Genomic DNA, 19,330 nt, shown 5'->3' with positions numbered 1-19,330 from the left:
CTCCCTCGCATGCATACAAACACGTGTTCATTCTATTGTGTAAGTTGAAATTCGAAAGTCAAAGGATTTTCTCTGATCACTTTGGATTCACCTTAGGTAAGGTTGACTGTATAATATATCTTACAATGTTGCACAGTGCTATCAAAAATAAAATTAACAAATGCATCTCTCTAAATGTGGGTCTTGGAAAAATGTATCTCCAATGGCCAAGTTCTCCACAGTATATGAAATTCTTCCTGTAAAGTAGACTTACTATTAAATGCTAATCTTATTTTTGTTTGGTTTGTGGTTGTTTTTTTAAAGAAATCAGAGACTGCTTCAAAGTCTAGAAGTATGCTACAAATTAAGAAGATAAGAACAAATTTTATACATAGCTTCTACATATCTTGTTTGAGTTGATTACTGATCCATTACATTGATGGATTCAGATCGCACCTGCGGGACTTTCATCCTACTTTGTCCCAACTAGTACCGGGCAATCGACTCCATTCGGACGGCAAAGAAATAACAGCACTGGCAATCTTTGCAAATGTCTAAATGCAGCAATATCTGAAGAAAAGAGAATGGGTTACTTGTCAGTGTAGATGATTGGTGGAATAATATTGCAAATCATTCCACGTGACCCCTTAATTTATCAGAGTTAATTTGAGTTACTATTAAATCAACAGGAAGAAAGAAATTACATAATTAAAGTATTTTGGAAAATACAATGATGAAAATCAAATATGAACAGTTATCATTTAGCATTTTTGATTTTTAAACTTGTTACCCTGCTTTATCACTGCTGGACGCTTTGATTCTCGTTAGTAAGTCATGGAGATGTAGCAGTAGATACAACTGTGTTGCTATGGCAATAATGAAACAAGCAACGTTGTTAAATAAATCCCTTGGCACTTCAAGCACACTTGTTTAAAGGACAAGTTCACCTTCATAAACATAAGGATTGAGAGAATGTAGCAACATTGGTAGAACACACCATTGAAAGTTTGAGGAAAATCAGACAATCCGTTCAAAAGTTATGAATTTTTGAAGTTTTTGTGCAGTACCCGCTGGATGAGAAGACTACTGCAGTGTGTGAATAACTTAGATGTCACATGCGTACAACAATATAAGGAAAATATAAAGAGAATTTCACAAAATTCCATCTTTTGAAAAAAGTACACATTCCCCTGACTCGTTACCGACGAATGTTATGGGTAATATTATCCCCCCTGCCTTTAGAAAGAGGCAAGTCAAGTGCTCTTTTATTATGCGAAAAAAGTGAAAATATGTTGAATTTTCTTTTACATTTTCTTTATACTGTTGTACGCATATGACTCACAAGCTGTAGTAGTCTCCTCATCCAGCGGTTCCAACACAAAAATTTAAAAAATTCATAACTTTTGCATCGATTGTCCAATTTTCCTCAAACTTTCACTGATGTGTTCTACTAATATTGTTGCATTTTCTCAATCCTTATGTTTATGAAGGTGAACTTGTCCTTTAAATGTTCGTATGCCAGTGACGGAGATGGCATTTTCTCTGTAAGGTACGTACTCTTGGATGTCTCTTCCCTCCATTATTATATTCCTTTGGAAGCAGCGTAATTCAGCTGCAACTTACATCCTGGCTAACATGAGAGAGAGAGAAACAAACCCTATTACTCACTTCCACTGGGCTATCAAAAAAAAAAAAAAAAAAAGAAACCCTCCGGCCTACAACCAAAAGATGGGTTGGTATTGCAATAGAAATTCTATAAAACTTTTCTTTAGTTTCTAGCAAATACATGATCCCATATATTTTTTGTCACTTAACAACCCCTTAGCCATCCCCACTTCTCCTTCCCACAATCCAGCTTTATGTCTATTGTAGAAAAAAGTTCAGGAGACATGGTGCACTTTTTACTTCTTCTTTGTTGCCACTGCCGATCATCTCCTTGGAGGAGGCTGGTAGAAGTTCTGGGCCGGTCTCTGGTTCCGCCTCTCCATCCTGTAACCTCCCTGATCCCGCCTCTCGATTCGGAACCCACCCTGGTCCTGGGCCTGCCTGTTGATGAACGGCCCGTCGCCGCCTTTGCGGAACTCGAGTGTCATGTTCACGGGAACTTCGAAGTTGCCGTAGTCGGGATGGGGTGACATTGCAGCCTGGCTGGGGACCATTTGCGGAGCCTGAGCCTGCTGGAAGGCCTGGGGAAAGGGTGGGGCTGCTTGGAGGAACGGCTGCTGCTGGTGAACCGAAGCTATAGGAGGAGGTGGCTCTGTCTGCATGGGAGAAATTCAGTGTTGTGAAGATGAAGAAAAAAATGGAGGTCAGCAAATCTACATAAAATGTCTTGGCTACTGTGAATATAAATCATCTAGTAATCGTAAGAGTTTTGTAAACATATTCCCTATGACACACCTAGAATTGTAACATGTAAAAGATACAATCGACCGTTCTCCTTGGTAAATGCATCTTTCTAAACTTGAAAAGAATCACTCATGCCAATGAAAGAAAGTAATCGAGACCTCAACTCTCATGAAGAACTTGTACAATCATAAGAACAGATTGCTGACATGTCCTTACACGATGAGCAGTACTCTCAGAACAAAAGGTAAAACATACATTGAAAAGGAGGGCAATGGGCACAGTTGTCAACAACCAAAATTCAAAGTGACTGTCTTCCAAACATCACCACTAGCTGTGAACGTCACATGTTATATCTACAACTGTTCTGTCTACTGGACAACTGTCATCTGACCCTTTCAAAACTTCCATGTCACTGGCACCGAAAGTACCAAATTGGCTTCTGACTCTATAGCATTGCTAAACCACCTCACAGTCTGCTGTTACAATACACAGGGAATAAAATAAATGTGGTCTTGTTACTTGAAATTAGCAATTTCCCAGTCTTCTGGTACAACTACAATTGTACAACTGTACAACTGCATTATACATCCTCCCATTCATTCATCTGGTTACATAATCAAAGCTAAATGTCATATTCAATGTCATTACTGATCAAATGCAGGTATCTAATATGTTTTTGATTTCTGGAATCGTTAGATGAGCATACTATGACTACTTAGAGTGAAATAAACAACACCACTGCACTGAGAAGAGTACTGTCAAATCAGAAACATTTGTGGCATGACAATTTTGCAAATTGCCACTGGCATTCACTGCATGACAAGACAAACACTTTTACTTTGGAGAATCTTGGCTCATCGCAAAATTCCTGAAGTTTCATCATGGGAAAATTGTTGGTTTGACAGTAAGCCACAGAGTGGACCTAGTTATGTCTCTTACCCAAGGCTGGTCTGGCGTTGGCATGATGTCAGTGATGAAGACCTCCTCATAGTTTCCATACTCCACAAACTTCACCACGCAGGTCTTACCCGACGGGTGAATGCCACTAATCTGTGCCTTGTAGAACTAAAACAGGAGGATAGGATGCATGAACAGAAGCAGTGAGAGATGGGCTGATGGTGTGCTACATCAATGGTTTAAAATATTTTAGTTTGTTTGCTGTTGTGTCATACACTCTATAAACAGAAAACCATAACAGTTTCAGGAATAAACAGTGAATTATGCATCTATGGTACAAACATTTACATGCATCCTCACTACACTTACATCAAGACCATTTGACTCGCAGTATTCCCTTCCTAATTTTCGTTAAGTTTTTTATCTACAAAGATACTCCTCAAAACTCAATTTATATTGGTAATTATGCATCAAAATACTTACAAATATTCTACAAATTGCACATGTAGCCAGCTATCTGTCATGAAAATATCACCTTTAATATTACTTTTTTAATTTTTAATTTATGAGTTACAGGCATTGTTAGAGATCAAAAGCTCTCTTGACAGTGAGAAATAGTACTCCAAGTGAGTTCACACATTATGCCTTCTATCCTGGTTTTTAGGTCACTGTATGTAACATTTACCCAGTACCCACCTCATTGTCTTCCCAGTACTTCGCGAAGCAGTGGTCACCTTCCTTGAACGGCATGACAGGAGGAACTGTTGACTGAGGGATGATGTCCGGTCCATTTGCCATGGCCTTGGACTGACCCGAAGGTTGCTGGTTCAAGACCTGGCCGGTGCTGTTCCCCATCTGCCTTCCCCTATCATGGGCGGCAGTCTGCAGCTGAGATTGTTGCTGAGGTACAAAAGGCTGCGATTGGCTGAAGCCCTCAAACTCCCCCTTGAACATCTGGCTGTTCCCCGAGTGCCTCTCCTGGCCAGGCCCCTTCCAGTTGTTTCCACGGTCATTCCCTTCCTCCCTACCATTGCTCTTCCTGCCAAACTGATCCCCGTCCTGCCCCTGCTTACCGTCCGGTTTCCTTTCCATTAACCGGTACGTCTTCTCCGTGCTTCCCTCATTCTTGGCGCTGAACCTGTTGGGCTTGTCTTGGTTCTCATACCTCTTGTAGTTCCTGGACTGGTGGTTACTGCTGTTTGAAAAGACGTCATTGTTAAAGTTCCTGCCCTGGTTCTCACTCCTCCCATCACTCCTACCCAGACCCTGAGAACTCTTGTCTGTCTGGTATCGATCAGACTTGTTACCCCTCCCCTGGTAGCTTCTGTCGTTCTGGTAGGCATCTCCCCTGCTCCCCCTACTCTGTCCATCAAAACGCTTCTCATTTCTATCCTGGTATCTCTCTCCGTCTCTCCGCTCGTTCTTGTAATTCCCATCACCCCTGTATCCCTGAGATGTGTCCTCCTTGTTATTCGTCCACTCGTTATTCCGTCGCCCATCCCGCCGCCGCTCGTCCCTGTCATACCGGTCCTGCTTGTCCCTCCTGTTGCCCCTGTTGTCCCTGGGTCCCATGGAGCCCTCGCCTTGCTGCTGGGCCTGTCGCTGGGCCTGCTTCTGGGCCTGCAGCTTCTGGAAGCGAGGTGGGGTTTCCCTGACGTTGTGGTTGTAGCTGCCACCAGCCTCCCTGCCCGACTTTGCCTGATCCCTGTCATAGCGGCTGGGTCTTTCACTGCGCTCACGCTGCTCCTGCACCTCATTTTCCTTGGGTTTAAAGGCTAAATCAAACACAAGAGAAAACCATAACTGGCATCATAATCTTGTCTGATATTAGTTAACCTTAACCAAGCAAAAGAATTACATGGAACTCAGCAGTTATTTAACACCAGAACCCTCAAACTGTTTTGACTACTACATATACAACAAAGAACATACTTTTATTACAATCTTAAAAGTAATACATGCAATGACAAACTTAGCTCTTCCAAATGTTGTCCAGTCTCACCTTTATCGAGTGTCGGTCTCTATTCAATAATGCTAGGAGCTCTGATTTTTGAAAATACATTCTCATGTTTTTTGCCCATTTCTGTGGGCGATGTGTATCTCAGTGGCTCACCTTCTGCTTTCGACGGTCCTAACTTTGACTCCAGGAAATCAAACAACGTCGTGGGAGCCGAAGGCTGTGAAGGTGCTTCATCGTCATCGTCACCGTCCCCTCCTCGTCTTCCTCTTCGACCTTTGAAACCTCCTGGCACAAAACAGATACAAGTGCAATATGAAACTATTCCTTTCATCACTTCAACCATGCCACAAATGCACCATGACTAGAAATAGTTGCGACCATAATCACTTCCTTAGTCTACATTCATGTTATATCAGCTGTGCATAACTGGGCTCAAAGAGCTACATTTCTGCACAAAGAGCCTTTTTTCCTTAATCACGTGCGATTTTCCAATATACACAATTTCATTTCCAGAAGATTGAGACACATAAATTGCATCATTATGACTAGCATTCTCTTCCAGTGTTTTGATAATCAGAAAGAGCTACACTTTGCTACATCGACAAGGACCGAGCAGGCACTGCCATTTGAATCCTAATGAAGCAACATTTCCAAAAGTTTTCCAACACTCTCATCACGGACTCTGCACTAGGGTCATTTTCCGTACATAAACTGATTCTATTAAAAAAAAAAAAAAAACTTCCAGAGAATGACTACCTCCTGTACCCCTCTCCTGTCTGTCCCTGCCCCTCTGTGGAGGTCCGGATGATGATGAGGACCAGCCAGACTTGGTGCCTGTTCCACTGCTGGCGCCTCCAGTACCGCTGGGGGTCACCAGGGAGTCGATGGCAGCGTCTAGGTTCCCAGAGTGCTTTTTGAGTGCGGCTATGGCAGCGTCCCTGCTGAAGCCCATTCCAATGAGTTGAGACACTGACTTCTCATCAACTTTCTTCTGTTAAAGTATATACAAGTATATATATATTTTCGTAAATGATGAAATATATGCAACAATCCAAACGACTGATATCAACTGCCATCAACCACTTTGTACAGACATGGCTGCCAACAAGAATTATTTGTACATTCATTGTGGTTGTTGGCGATGATATCCTGATGAGGACGTACGCCTATCATATATCTCCAACGAGATGCAGGAAAACATGCTTTCATTTCTGCTAAAGATACATGCGCTTGTTGATTTTTTTTAATTTTTTTTATTATGCATTGTGGTGTAGTCATTGGGTTATTATATACTTTTGTTGTTGCTGTTGTACACAGGTGCAGTCACCCTACAGTACTCATCATGGATAGTAACATGAGCCTGGTTGATAACAATAATGCCTCTGCAGTTAAAATAAATGACAGAAATCAGGCGGTGTATCTGTCATTTATGCCAGGAGTATACAAAAGCCTTACAGCCCTGCATCAACAGGCCACATTCAATTATGCCATGGATGCACACACACACACACACACACACACACACACACACACACACAAGGACAGACAGACACAACTTGAATTTAAGAAGTAATCATCTTTATAAAGTATTTTGCTCACATCCACGGAGAGTTCTCTGTACACTGTCTGGGGCTGGTTGTTCCTATTGCTGTCAGTGAGTCTCCCTTCCCCACCACCTCTCACTCCGCGCCGCTCCGACTGGGTGCTCCTGCCTCCATAGTTTTCCTGCGCACAGAGATACACACACTGAGTGATTTCAGGTCCCGTGCTAGTGCTGGTGTTATCTTCCAAACAACTGCATGAATTGAGCTCCAACACCGACAGTCATATTAATGCAACCAATACCAATCATTACAATTGATCCCAAACATTGGTGTTATCTTCACACACCACCATGAAGTCTGTGTGATTGCCTTAGAAATTGCATGACGAAAAAAAAAAGGACTGCCCTTGATTCAAGCAAAATATGAAAAGACAGAGCAATGAAGGCTTTGCTTTAGACAAATGGTGTGGAAGAGGGATGACATTGTCATAAATTTCTGAACATCTCCCAAATACAACAAAATAAATTCTTCCTCAGAATATCCATACGTACAACAAAGAAGTAAATCTTTCAAAGAATGAAAATAACCGAAAACAAACTGTTTATGTCTGATATGTTTTACTCTCTTGGCACACTACAATCAAAATTTACACTAAAAAGGGTAATTGAAACACTGTCAACAAATCCTCCTCCCCCTCAGTCCCCTTCCCTCTACTGACAATGCAGCAACCTGTGCTGACCTTTGACCTTTGCCAGACAGACTTACATCCTCCCATCACCTGCCCTCTCACCTTTGCCTCACCGCCACCATCTTGACCTTTGCTCCCTGTACCACCAAACTTCTTGCCCCCCTGCTGACCCCTAGCCTGGTCCAGTTCCTTGATGGCCGCCTTCCTCTGCTCCTCAAACTCTCGGTCCTGGTCCGTCTGCTCTCGATTCTTCTCCAGGTTCAGTGTACGCTTCTTACCTGTGTACACATGATCAAAGACTTATAAGACTTACAAACAGCTCTCAGTTGCAATAAAAACAACTTGACGCGAGAATCATTGTTTTGAATACAGATGCAGCACCTGCTGCCAAAAGAAGTACTGTAAAACACAAAATTTTCGCGAACTGGAGCCAATGGCCTTCTTTGCAGCATGACATTTTCGCGAGTCACCTTTTGCATTCAATGCATACAGTGTAGACGAGAACTTTCATGTGCATTTTAATTTCGCATATCTTGGCTCTTGCGGAATTCGCGAAATTTTAAAATGCACAAGAACATTCCTCGTTTTACAGTAATATACATGTAGGAACCATCACTGGCTATCAGGCAGAAGCTTGGTAGTCTGGTGGATATGACACCTGTCTAGTAATCAGAAGGTCCTGGGTTCGAATCCCACCCAAGTACGTATGCCCACTGTTTATCATGGCCATTACTCTTAATACTGAATAATCAGCATTGACGCTGATGAAAAGCAAATTTGTCAATCCGTCGCAATAAAAGCAGCTCGAAGCAAAATCATTAATTTTGATAACAAACTCTCAGTTTAAAAGCCTCAATCAATATGGCCATTTTCTTTTCTTTTTTTCTTTTTTTAGAGAGTTTGGATTGTAGTAGAGAGTGGCAAGGATATTTCTGTGTACACTTAGATAACATGTGCATTGTTCAATCAAGCAAAGATGGACAATGGCCTGTATGTGCAAACTATATCAACAAGCGGCATACTGCTTTAAACATTTGCCAGTCAACTGATAGGGTTGACTATCATCAATCATCACAAATAAAACACAGGCCCACTCTGAGTGAGAATGATATATTATATCATCACAGTAGGGACGGCACATCAATGACCGACTCTCTTTTCGGTATCAAATGTTATATCAGTAAAATAATGAGGGCACCCTGATATTGGCTTACTTCTGCGACTATCCATAGATTTTAACTCTCCAAAGACCAACATATCAAAATACTGTTGACTTTGTGCACCATCAGAGCGGCAACAGCAATGACAGGGTTAAACTAGAGAAGTACTCTGAGAGCACAGACCTCTAACAAGCAGCTCATTTCCACCACTGATTTTGTTCTTCCGTAAAGATCAGTGATTTCCACCCAAAAGTATGATGCATGCCGACAATCGCTTAATTTCCCAACAAAGAAGCCTTTTGTCATCAGCTTCTACCTGCACAGCATGCGTCGCCCTAGTAGAAACTAGAGCCGCAGAGCACACATTTTAGTGCACATATGCAAATCTCAAAATATGCGCAGCATGAACTCCCAAGTTCATTGACCCTACCTGCCAAAGTATCAAAAATCCTTCCTAAAATTCAAAAAAAAATAATAATTTGCAGATCACTACAAAAATTTGATCATTTGCTTGTGTCATTCTAAACTATTCCTGTAAATTTCATTCAAATCCATGCACAACTTTTTCATTTATTTTGCACACAGACAAACAAACAAACACTAAAGAAAACATAACCGCTTCCCTTGGTGGAGGTAACTAGAATCTCCACAGAAACAGAGTACTGGGTAGATACTAGAGACTAGTGCCCAGTCCTGATACCACAACTATGTCCTCCCTTACTTACCCGGTCCCTCTGTCCTCTGCCTGCTCTCTGCACTGTGCTGCACTCTGTGACGCTGTCCGAATGGCACCCAAGGGGGCGGGGCTCCCTCCACCTGAGTTGTTCTTGTGTGGTGAGCAAGTTGCTGAAAATACCATGTGGGGATATTTTTTGAATACATACTCATAATCATACATCAAATAACCATTAGTAAGGTTTTTTACTGATAAGGAGATAGAAAGCAAACTACTGTAAAAGTGGATATTTTCGCATGACTAATTTTTCGCACTTCGCCGGGTCAGAAGAGTTTCGTGTGTTTTTAATTCCGCTGAATCAAGACATCACGCACAGGGATGTATGGCAAGCAAAAATATTCGCGTGCTTTTATTTTCACGCTAGTTTCTGATTGCGCGAAATGCGCGAAAATTTCAACACCGCGAAAATTTCCACTTTTACAGTATCTCCTTACTGATAAGGAGATAGAAAGCATACATAGAAAGCAAATATGCACTAGTGTAAGTGTGTTCCCTTATTGTATTTGGCATCTATTATCTTCTCCTTTTTTTTCAACTTGGTTTAATAGTAATGACATAAATACACTTAAACAAACAAGACAAGCAAATGGGAATATAAATGGAAGTTGTTGCAAAAGATACATACCAGCAACATCACATGCCTACCTTGACATTTGGCAATATGCTGATAAGTATTTAAGACCTTTCCAACAAACTGCAGCATGTCTTGGACACGCTCCAGTTTTGCCAAGAGCTAAACCAAAGTCTGACTCACCCTGGCTAGTTCCCATCTCTCCACCATCTCCTCCACCCTTCCCCCGAGGACCTTCACAGTGGCCGGAGTGAGGATGATGAACCCATTGGTGACATCCACTCTTCCCTTCAGCAGGACCTTGGTGCCCGGTGGAGTGTTCAAGCTGTAAAGTACCAGACATTAATTGCTATTAGTCAAAATGTGTAAATATTCTTGCTCTATAGAGTGCAGAAGTAATGATGCCACAGTCTTTTGTTATAGCTTGGGTTGGAATCAGGTGCAAGCATGGCTAGCACCAGGACAGGTGAGGTTGTTTAAAACCAGTTTCCATGGTGATTTGACATCACACATTTGTACTCTATATCCAATCATTTTGGCGTAGAGCAACAAATTTAAGCACAGATCTAAGCAAGCATTGAGCATGGTAGCCATCAACTTCTCGGCACATCTCAAAAGGCAACAAAGATCACATTGGAGGTAGATGCTACATACATAATCAGTATCACAACGTCCTTGTATTAACACCTTCAAATTCAAAATGTATATATGAATCTTATACATGACTTACTCTATTTGATGAATCGTTTCTATGACAACGCCTACACATGTGACATGGCCATCTGTGAGTTGAAGCCGGAGAAGGCGAGGAGCAACAGAAGAATCCTCATTGGACTTGGGAGCTGCAATGTTGCGAATTTTCTGAATCTGAAGTACGTACGGCCCCTGGACCTTTTGCAAACAGAACAGGATATATTAACTCACGGAACCCCTACTTCTGTAAATATCTTCAACATTATGAGAAATTATCTTTATATCAGGGCAGCAATTTATTGTGCTCACAACTCACAACATACAGAACATTATTTGACTGCTAGACACACACCACACTGAATTGTGATTGTCTTGACATTACATATCAATTCAACTGAACAAGGAGTATATCTTAATTGTTCCGTATATTCACAACAAATATAATACTTCTTTTTTTTTCAACTCGACTCCAAATTTCAATGTACTGGTGGAAATTTCGGAGATCACAAATAGCAATACTGAAACCAAGCAGCCTAACCACTGACAATTTTGTTTTGTTTTTCTCTCTCTCTCCATGATCTTTTAGTCTGAATATCCAAGACATCACAAACCCTAGAATCTCACATTTCTTATGAATAGACATGCAAATGGTGTAGCATGCTTCTTAACTATTCATCAATCAGTCTATCTCTCCTCAAACCACCACCAATAGTTACAACTGAACATGCATCCACCCTAGCGATAACACACTTGCTGTGAGAGAAAGTACCTTACCTTGTCTGACTTGCTCTTCCCAATGTCTGGAGGCAGAGCATTGGAGCCAATCTGCTTCAAATCAATCTGCAAAAATATAACAAGATGTATCACGTAAGACAATTTTTTTTTTTTTTTTTTTAAAGGAGAAGAGTGATTGTGCGAAGAATATGTTGAAATGGAAACTAAATGAAGATAAATGAGTAAACCTTCAGCAAGTGTTAAAATCTCCAAATTTACTAAACAGAATATGAACTCATAGCAAGAATTGACAATTGACTGTTGTTTCAAAGTCTTCCAATGTCTCATCATGCTCTACAAAAAAAAAAAAGACCGCAAGACGGTTAAGGATTTCATACAAACAAAAACACGAAATAAATTTCCAAAATGTTTTAAAACTTTTTTTCTACACACCTCCTTCACTTGCAGGATGTCCTTCTTATGAAAGAAATTTACTTTTTCAACCATGAAAGCACAATACATGTAATAGGACAAATACGTTACAGGGGAAAACTTACATCAAGTGCCTTCCTTGTTAGGGCATCCACTGAGATGGTGGCGGCACCCTCCTTACATCTCTCGATTCCATCCTTGGTAAGATGCCTGGCAGAGGAGTTAGAGGGTAGAAAGGGGGATAAGTGGTAGCCTGTTTATCAAATCTATGGTGAATAACAACTCGAGTGATGAAAAGGTGATTGACCAGCAATGTGTTTTGATTCATTACATACTACAGCTTGACCACCATGAGTACTGCGTCTAAATGACATAGTTGGGACTGACAGTTGATGCCTGTGGGAGATCATCCATGGATATGCAAGAAGAGACAGACCCAGGAGGACCTAAGGCATCACAGCTGCAATATTCAACAACCTACAGATTGGTTTTGTTTGAGTATCAATGAGGGTCATCATGATGATTTCCAGACTAGAAGGACGTAAGTACAGAAGCACTTCTCTGTCTGCCTGACTCCCTGGGGCCTACATGCCAGGTGATTATAAGACCACAAAATACATCTTGCTGTCATCTGCCATCTAGAGTATAAGATGGTGCAACTGGTATTTAGATCTTTTGCCATATCAGTACCTAAATGGTTATAAAACTACTGCCAGATTCCATGAGACATAAACATGTACTTCCAAGTCGTGGGTAGGCAAAAGTGTGGAATGAGCAACCTCGGACAAAGATAGTCCAACATCCCAATGTTGTGCCGTGCGGAATGTCCAAAGAATCCCATTATCAGGCGATGATGGGCTATAAAATCATGTCATTTGAAGGATATCTATAATAATCCACAGAAGTGATGGCCCTACCCCTGTACAACCATTCTATGTCATGTGAATTAATGACAGGCAATAGATGGGTAAAGGGAAAGTAGAATAGACACAAAAGTGTGCTATTTGTAGACATACAATGTACACATGAAGGGCGACAGCGAGTAGTAGCTGATGTCATACAAACAGTGCAGCTAGAGGTTTGTGCATAATCACACTTCTCTATTAGCCAGGATTCACATTGAATTTTCACAACATTTGGACTGCCATTGTGACTCCAGTCCCAAACTTTCATGATGGGAACGGGACATCAATTTCATCATTTTGCAACTGCACAGTCCACACAAAGACACAAGCATGTGTTTACGATGGGCAGCTCTCTTGGAAAAAGGGAATATCACATGAGACTTCTCAGAATTTCTGCAAAATATATCCCTGACCGTTTGTGGGTATACATGTAAATCCCCTTACATCAGCTCATATTATATTTGTGAGACATGCATGTCAACTGCATGTATATTCCACTGGACATTTTTACTTCGTTCATTTTGAGCAGTTTTCCAATTGATACGTAAGAGACCTGTGCTGATCAAAGCCAGTGAACTTAAAATGCTGGTGGGGCTAGTTACCAGGAAATATAACTTTAATCAATCTTACTTGTACAAATCACAAGGATTATATCATTTTTTTTCTTACAGAATGTCCTGTGATTGAACTCATTAATTTACACTTTACGATGTAGGACCCCAGGCATACTGGTCACACAAATACTCCTACATGCGTGTATGTTAAGCCCTCCTTTAGACCTTAATTCTCTGGCCTTACGATTTCTTTTCTTTTCTTTTTCTTCTTTTTTTTTTTGGGTAGAACCCAAATAGTAGAACTACAGGATATGTTTTCCGATTATGTAACTACCCATACAGGGTTGCGTACTGCCAGTTCTGTTGTTCATCATTTTAACAAATGACTGCACTTCATCTCATGACGATGCTACCATTGTCAAATATGCTGACAACACTGCTTCTGGTATTAAATACAGCCAAATACAGCCAAAATGTAAGAGATGATTGTTGTTTTTTGGTCAAGCAAAGGTTAAGTAAAGCCAATCAATCTAAAAGAAGAAGTATGGAGATAGTTAAAAGTTTGAAGTACCTGGGTACATCAATCATTGATCAAGAGTTATTATGGAAAGACCAAAGTCAGTCCCTTTATGCAAAGGCTATATATGCACATGATATACTTCCTTAGGAAGATGAATTCATTCAACATTGACAAGATAATTCTACGGCTATTCTGCAAGTCAGTAATTGAAAGTGAGATGTTTTTTAGTTGTGTGGTTTGGTACAGTAGGTGCAGAAAAGAAAATCTTAAGAAAGTACAGAAAATGCTGGCAAGATGACTGGTGAAGGGACAACTATGACACATGAATCCATCAATGATTTTGAAATAAGTCTCTTATACTAGGACGCATCACACTCTTCATCAATGTTGTACTCTAATGTGATCAGGAATATGGTACATGGTGCCAGCAGAAGGAAATTCCTGTAGACTATTGGACAATAAAAATTATATCTCTGAATCTCTGAAAGCATGTGTAACTGAAGTATGCTCTGTAGATGTTTCATCACAAAGCAAAAGAGACCACACAGATTAGAGCCAGGGTACAAGTTACAACATACAAATCATGCATCCTTCATCCAGGCATTGCCATTGGTTTTGACAGCAGAAGTACTAGTGCGCCCTCGCTGCATGCTGATTTATCATGCACACACATCCATTGCATTGGTTTCTCTGACATTCATTGTCATATGTCACTGCTTGAGGGTGTTCTTCCTGTGGAATGGAAAGCTGCAAACATTTCTGCTATTTACAAGAAAGGTAGCAGGAAGGACGCTGGAAACTACCGCCCAATTAGCCCAACATCCGTCGTTGTCAAGGTTATAGAATCCATCATTAGAGATACCATCATCAAGCATATGAGCCAGCAGCAGCTGCTTTGCAATGCCCAGCATGGATTTGTTCCCGGACGCTCATGTACGACACAACTACTTTGTCAGCTTGAAGATTGGACTGAGAGCACAGATAACGGTGATCCAATCGACGTCATATATCTGGACTTCAAAAAGGCATTTGATTCTGTTCCACATACCAGACTCCTTAATAAAAGTTGAATCGTTTGGGATTCGTGATCCTCTCTTGTCATGGATCAAAGCCTTTCTCTCTGATCGAACCCAGCGTGTGGTTGTAGACGGCTCCAAGTCTGACTGGACACATGTACTGAGCGGCATTCCTAAAGGGAGTGTTCTGGGCCCGACATTTTTTGTGATGTATGTGAATGATCTGCCAGATGTTATCTCTAGTTCATCACAATTATATGCCGATGACGCCAAGATCTATGCTAGAGTACCGGATATTGACTCCTGCCAATCATTGCAAGAGGACCTGACTGGTGTGGAAAAGTGTCACTAACCTGGCAACTCCCTCTTAACTCTCAGAAATGTGAAACCCTTCACATTGGGTATAACAACCTACAGTGCTCCTACTCAATTGAGAATGTTACATTTGATGATGTCAACTGTGAAAAGGACCTGGGTGTTTTGATTGATAGTGAGCTCAACTTTCGCCAACACATCTCCTCATCTATCCAGAAGGCTTACCAAATGTTAGGTCTTATCAAACGTGCTTTCACTAACATCAAACCAGATATTTTCCTGCCACTGTACAAGGCTTTGGTTCGACCGCATTTGGAATATTGCAGTGTCGTATGAAAACCCAGGTTTATGACAAATGACAGAAGGATCAAAGCTGTTCAGCGCAGAACAACCAAACTGTTTCCTGGACTCAACACCCTTTCCTACAGTGAGAGACTAGTAAAGCTTAACCTGTATTCCTTGCATTACTGGAGGGAAAGAGGGGACATGATCCAGGTCTTCAAAATACTACATGGTATAGACAGAATCAACCCACAGTCCTTATTTGTACAGTCACGGTATCGTGGAACGAGAGGCCATCCCTTCAAATTATTTGCAACCCATTGTCGTTTGAACATCCGCAGCAACTGTTTCAGCAAAAGAGTCATCCAATCACGGAACAGTTTGCCCTCATCACTTTTTACATCCACTAGTATAGATTCTTTCAAACACAGTTCAGACACGTTCTGGTCAGACAAACGTTTTGAAATTGTCTGACATCCACGCCCACGCTTGATATAGACTGTTACTCGTGCTACCAAGCGCTGATGACCGGGAGACCTGACGGGATTTACCTACACAGTAACACTTCCGTACAGATGATGATGATGATGATGATGATAAGATAAAGCATGGCAACATTGATTGAAATCTATATAGTAGAGGATTATATCAGCCCAACTCAAGCACCAAGAGGTATGGCAAACCGAAGCTATATCACCCTGATAATCATTCTATTTCTATTTCACAAGGCTCTTCAACTGCTCTTGCCAACTCCTTCTTCCATGGAACAGCGAAGGATTGGCATGGTCTGCCAAGCAATATTAAACAGATTCATAAATTTGATACATTTAAAGAAGCGCTCCAGCGTCACCTCCATTGTGATTAGCTGCACATCACACCACAGTGCGGAGTGATACTCTATAGGGCCTACAGAGTTTTTCAGCATATTCATCCAGATCTAGAAGACTCAAAACAAACTCAAGCTTCGTAAAAGCCCAGTTAGCAGTGTAACCAGAAAGAAAAAGACAGCTGAAGGAAGAGAAGAAGTAGATCTATGTAAGAAAACTGTTCTAGCTCTCCGACGATATCATAGAGTTTGATGGATATGGATTTGGAGTCACTCATCACATCATCTAAAACTAAAGACAGAGCTCAGTAACACTCAAACAGAGTCGAGTCTCACGTTGATCGCGTACACACGGGGCGGGACACCAATATCGATATGTGGGACTGAAAATTATTAATAGGGCGCTGTAGCTTCAGAGCGGCTGACACCTGAGACTTAGCAAAGGCCTTTGTGTCACTGAATCGACTCCATTTAAAAGCCCAGTTAGCTACTTTCATACTTAACTTCACTGAAAGCATAAAAAAAATAAGCAAATCTAGTGTAATATTGTTGAACAAACTATCTTACCAGCCACGAGTCAGCAACTCAGCTTCGACCATTTTGTCACGGCCAATGTAGGTGATACGTGACGACGTGGTTGATTGGTTTGTTGTGCGCTAGTGGAAAGATTATCTTTTCTAAACCGTGCTACGATTGGTTCAGGGTGAACAGGAGCAGGGGGGATGGGGGTGGGATGGGAGAGCGAGATAAGGATCTAGATCGCATCGCGAGATACATACGGTGAGTAGAAGAGAGATAATCTACAGTAAATATAGAAGAGAGACATTATATAACTCTCTATATACGGCGAGTTTGCTGTTGATCAGACTAGAATGTACACTGAGTTTATTGCTTTTTGAAAGCAATACAAGAAAGGAGTATAGTAGGCTGCTCTATTAACGGATTGTTCTGGTCTTGCAATGTTCCTCTCCTGAAAATTAAGAAAGGAAAGATGTAGAGTCCAGCAAATATTCGATTTGATATAAATGTAAACGAGAACACATTCTGATGTCGGTATTGGCAGGAAGCATATCAATATCATTATCAATGACTACCCTTTATTACGACGGTCATCATCGTCTCATCATCATTATTATCACTCCACTACAGAAGAGAGAGGATCTTATTGTCCTTATCTTACTGACTTGAAGACTCAAAGAGAAATCAGTCGATCTTCTCCCCAGGACACACTGGAGAGGATTGTAAATCCTTTCTAGAAGAAACTAAGTTTCTCGAAATACAACCTGGTTTTGAAGACACCATTATCAATGTATTATGAACTTACATCTATCACAACTGCTGTTCTGCACAAAACACTAACTTTCCGGCTTCATCGTGAGTCTAGAATCTCAGGACAGACAATATATATAATGCATGATATATATAAAATGACCTTACAGAAGGTATCGAATATTAAATCTCTAAAGGGGAATTCCGGACCAGATGAAACTAAAATTCTATAACCACAATAGTGAAAATTTGATCAAAATCGGAGAAGAATTCAAAGTTATGGAACTTTGAAGCCTCGCTAAATTTCTCCTAACAGTTCTTCAAAAATACAGTTAATTCGAATATGCAAATGAGTGAGTTGATGATGTCATCGCCTCACAATTAATCACCAATACTTTGTAAATAAAATCTTGAAATTTTCGTTCTTTTAGTTCAAACGCAATTATACCCCAGTATCAAATTCTGATATATTCACTGAGCATTGTTTTGAAGCTAATCAACAGGAATAACATTATGGTTTACACTTTAATTGGCAGGAAAAAAACACATGAGTATTTGTCAGTTTTTGTTGTTGTTTGCAGTACACAATCAATGGGATATTGTGAGGTGATGATATCATCAGCTCACTCATTTGCATATTCATATCGACTGTTCGAGAACTGTTTTGCAAAAAAAAAAATAGTGAACTTCGCAATTGATCACTTCCATAATTGTTCATCAGATTTGATAAAAATCTCTTTCTTTTCAGAATATAGAGTTTTAACTGGTTTAGCATTTTCCTTGAATATTCTTATTGCTGGTTCACCGATAAAATTGGCCTGAAAGCAGAACTCGCGAAAATTTGTCTAAGTTTCAAATGTCTTTCTGCAGTTTTCCTTTATTCAAGATTCAAGATTCAACTTTATTTTCACCTCCATCAAAATGAACAAAGAAATTATGTACATTGCATATGCACGGGATATTTGTGATACAGAACAAAATTTGAAAAGGTACATAAGAAAATTATGAAAATGAGAAGTAGATGCGATTACATCTTTGTTAACTACATAAAGCGTATAATACAAGTCAACTAAGGATGAGGATGGAAGTGGAGGGTCCCACTAAGAAGCAAAGCTTGTACGATATGGGACCCTCAGAAAATACACAAAACATCAATATAAAACGCAATAAACGAACCGATGTCAACTGACATCAAGATGATTGGGAAGAGAAAAAGAGAGAAAAGGAAAGGAAAAAAAAGAGGGGAAAAAAAGAGAAAAAAAAGGGAGAAAAAAGAGGGAACTACAGCATGTGCCATCATGGACGCAAGCAATCTAGATTTCATAATGTAAAATAAGTGATAAAATACAAGCTGGATTGAATGTAATGCAAAACATTTTTTATACGTAGTTATGATGGTGAGAATGCAGGAGAAAGAGAAAAACACATCGTTATATTTAGAACACAGACAGGGACATACTTAGGAGGACTTATGTAAAAAAAGAATGATGACTTGACTGAGATGATAAAGGGAAACTAACTCTGTTGGATGTTGTAAAATTTCAATAAAAATGATTTTAATTTATTCTTGAAGGAATTCAGAGATTGAGCTGTTGTAATGTTTATCTATTCCTGTGCTCATGGTTTCTGAACACCTCACGCAAAGGAAAACAATATCATCTGGAAACTCATTTCCTTGTCACCAGGCGTAAGTGTCCCAATGATGTATTTATTCATAACTATATAAAGTTGCAATACAATGCTGCAGTATGTAGACCAAGTGCCTTTCGAAACTCTGACGATGTTTCGCCAATTGTGATTTCAAGAGTTTGAACAAAGACGGTAGCATTCAAAAGGTGGAAGAGAATATTATATACGGAGATTTAAAGTGTAATTGCACACCTATATAAAGTGCAAGTTATAGCTGTCATCCTTTGTGTG

The 19,330-nt window shown here is 40.4% G+C and overlaps 1 protein-coding gene across 1 annotated transcript; it reads right to left on the bottom strand.

Moving 5' to 3' along the window:
* Positions 1-1,483: 1,483 nt before the first annotated feature.
* On the bottom strand, positions 1,484-16,754 carry LOC139743367 (tudor domain-containing protein 3-like). Its single transcript, XM_071653851.1, has 13 exons — positions 16,709-16,754; positions 11,849-11,933; positions 11,352-11,417; positions 10,615-10,775; positions 10,068-10,209; positions 9,303-9,423; positions 7,520-7,695; positions 6,785-6,910; positions 5,942-6,176; positions 5,339-5,467; positions 3,922-5,000; positions 3,268-3,393; positions 1,484-2,240 (listed from the first exon to the last, which is right to left on the bottom strand). The coding sequence occupies exons 1-13, from the start codon at positions 16,738-16,740 to the stop codon at positions 1,908-1,910; spliced, it is 2,811 nt and encodes a 936-aa protein (XP_071509952.1). The 5' UTR covers positions 16,741-16,754; the 3' UTR covers positions 1,484-1,907.
* Between the last annotated feature and the right edge of the window lie 2,576 nt (positions 16,755-19,330).

Source organism: Diadema antillarum, unplaced genomic scaffold (genome assembly GCF_040938485.1).
Source record: "Diadema antillarum isolate AM-2024a unplaced genomic scaffold, OU_Dant_1.0 seq00001076_RagTag, whole genome shotgun sequence".
In the NCBI taxonomy this organism is placed as follows: domain Eukaryota; kingdom Metazoa; phylum Echinodermata; class Echinoidea; order Diadematoida; family Diadematidae; genus Diadema; species Diadema antillarum.
This window is presented reverse-complemented; position numbering and strand designations above follow the sequence as displayed.

Excerpts from the sequence above, each read along its gene's own strand:
- LOC139743367 (XM_071653851.1), bottom strand. The coding sequence starts at position 16,740 with ATGGTCGAAGCTGAGTTGCTGACTCGTGGCTG. Across the intron at positions 7,696-9,302 it reads GCAGAGGACAGAGGGACCGG|GTAAGAAGCGTACACTGAAC; the intron begins GTAAGTAAGGGA and ends ATGTGTACACAG. Across the intron at positions 3,394-3,921 it reads AGTACTGGGAAGACAATGAG|TTCTACAAGGCACAGATTAG; the intron begins GTGGGTACTGGG and ends CTCCTGTTTTAG.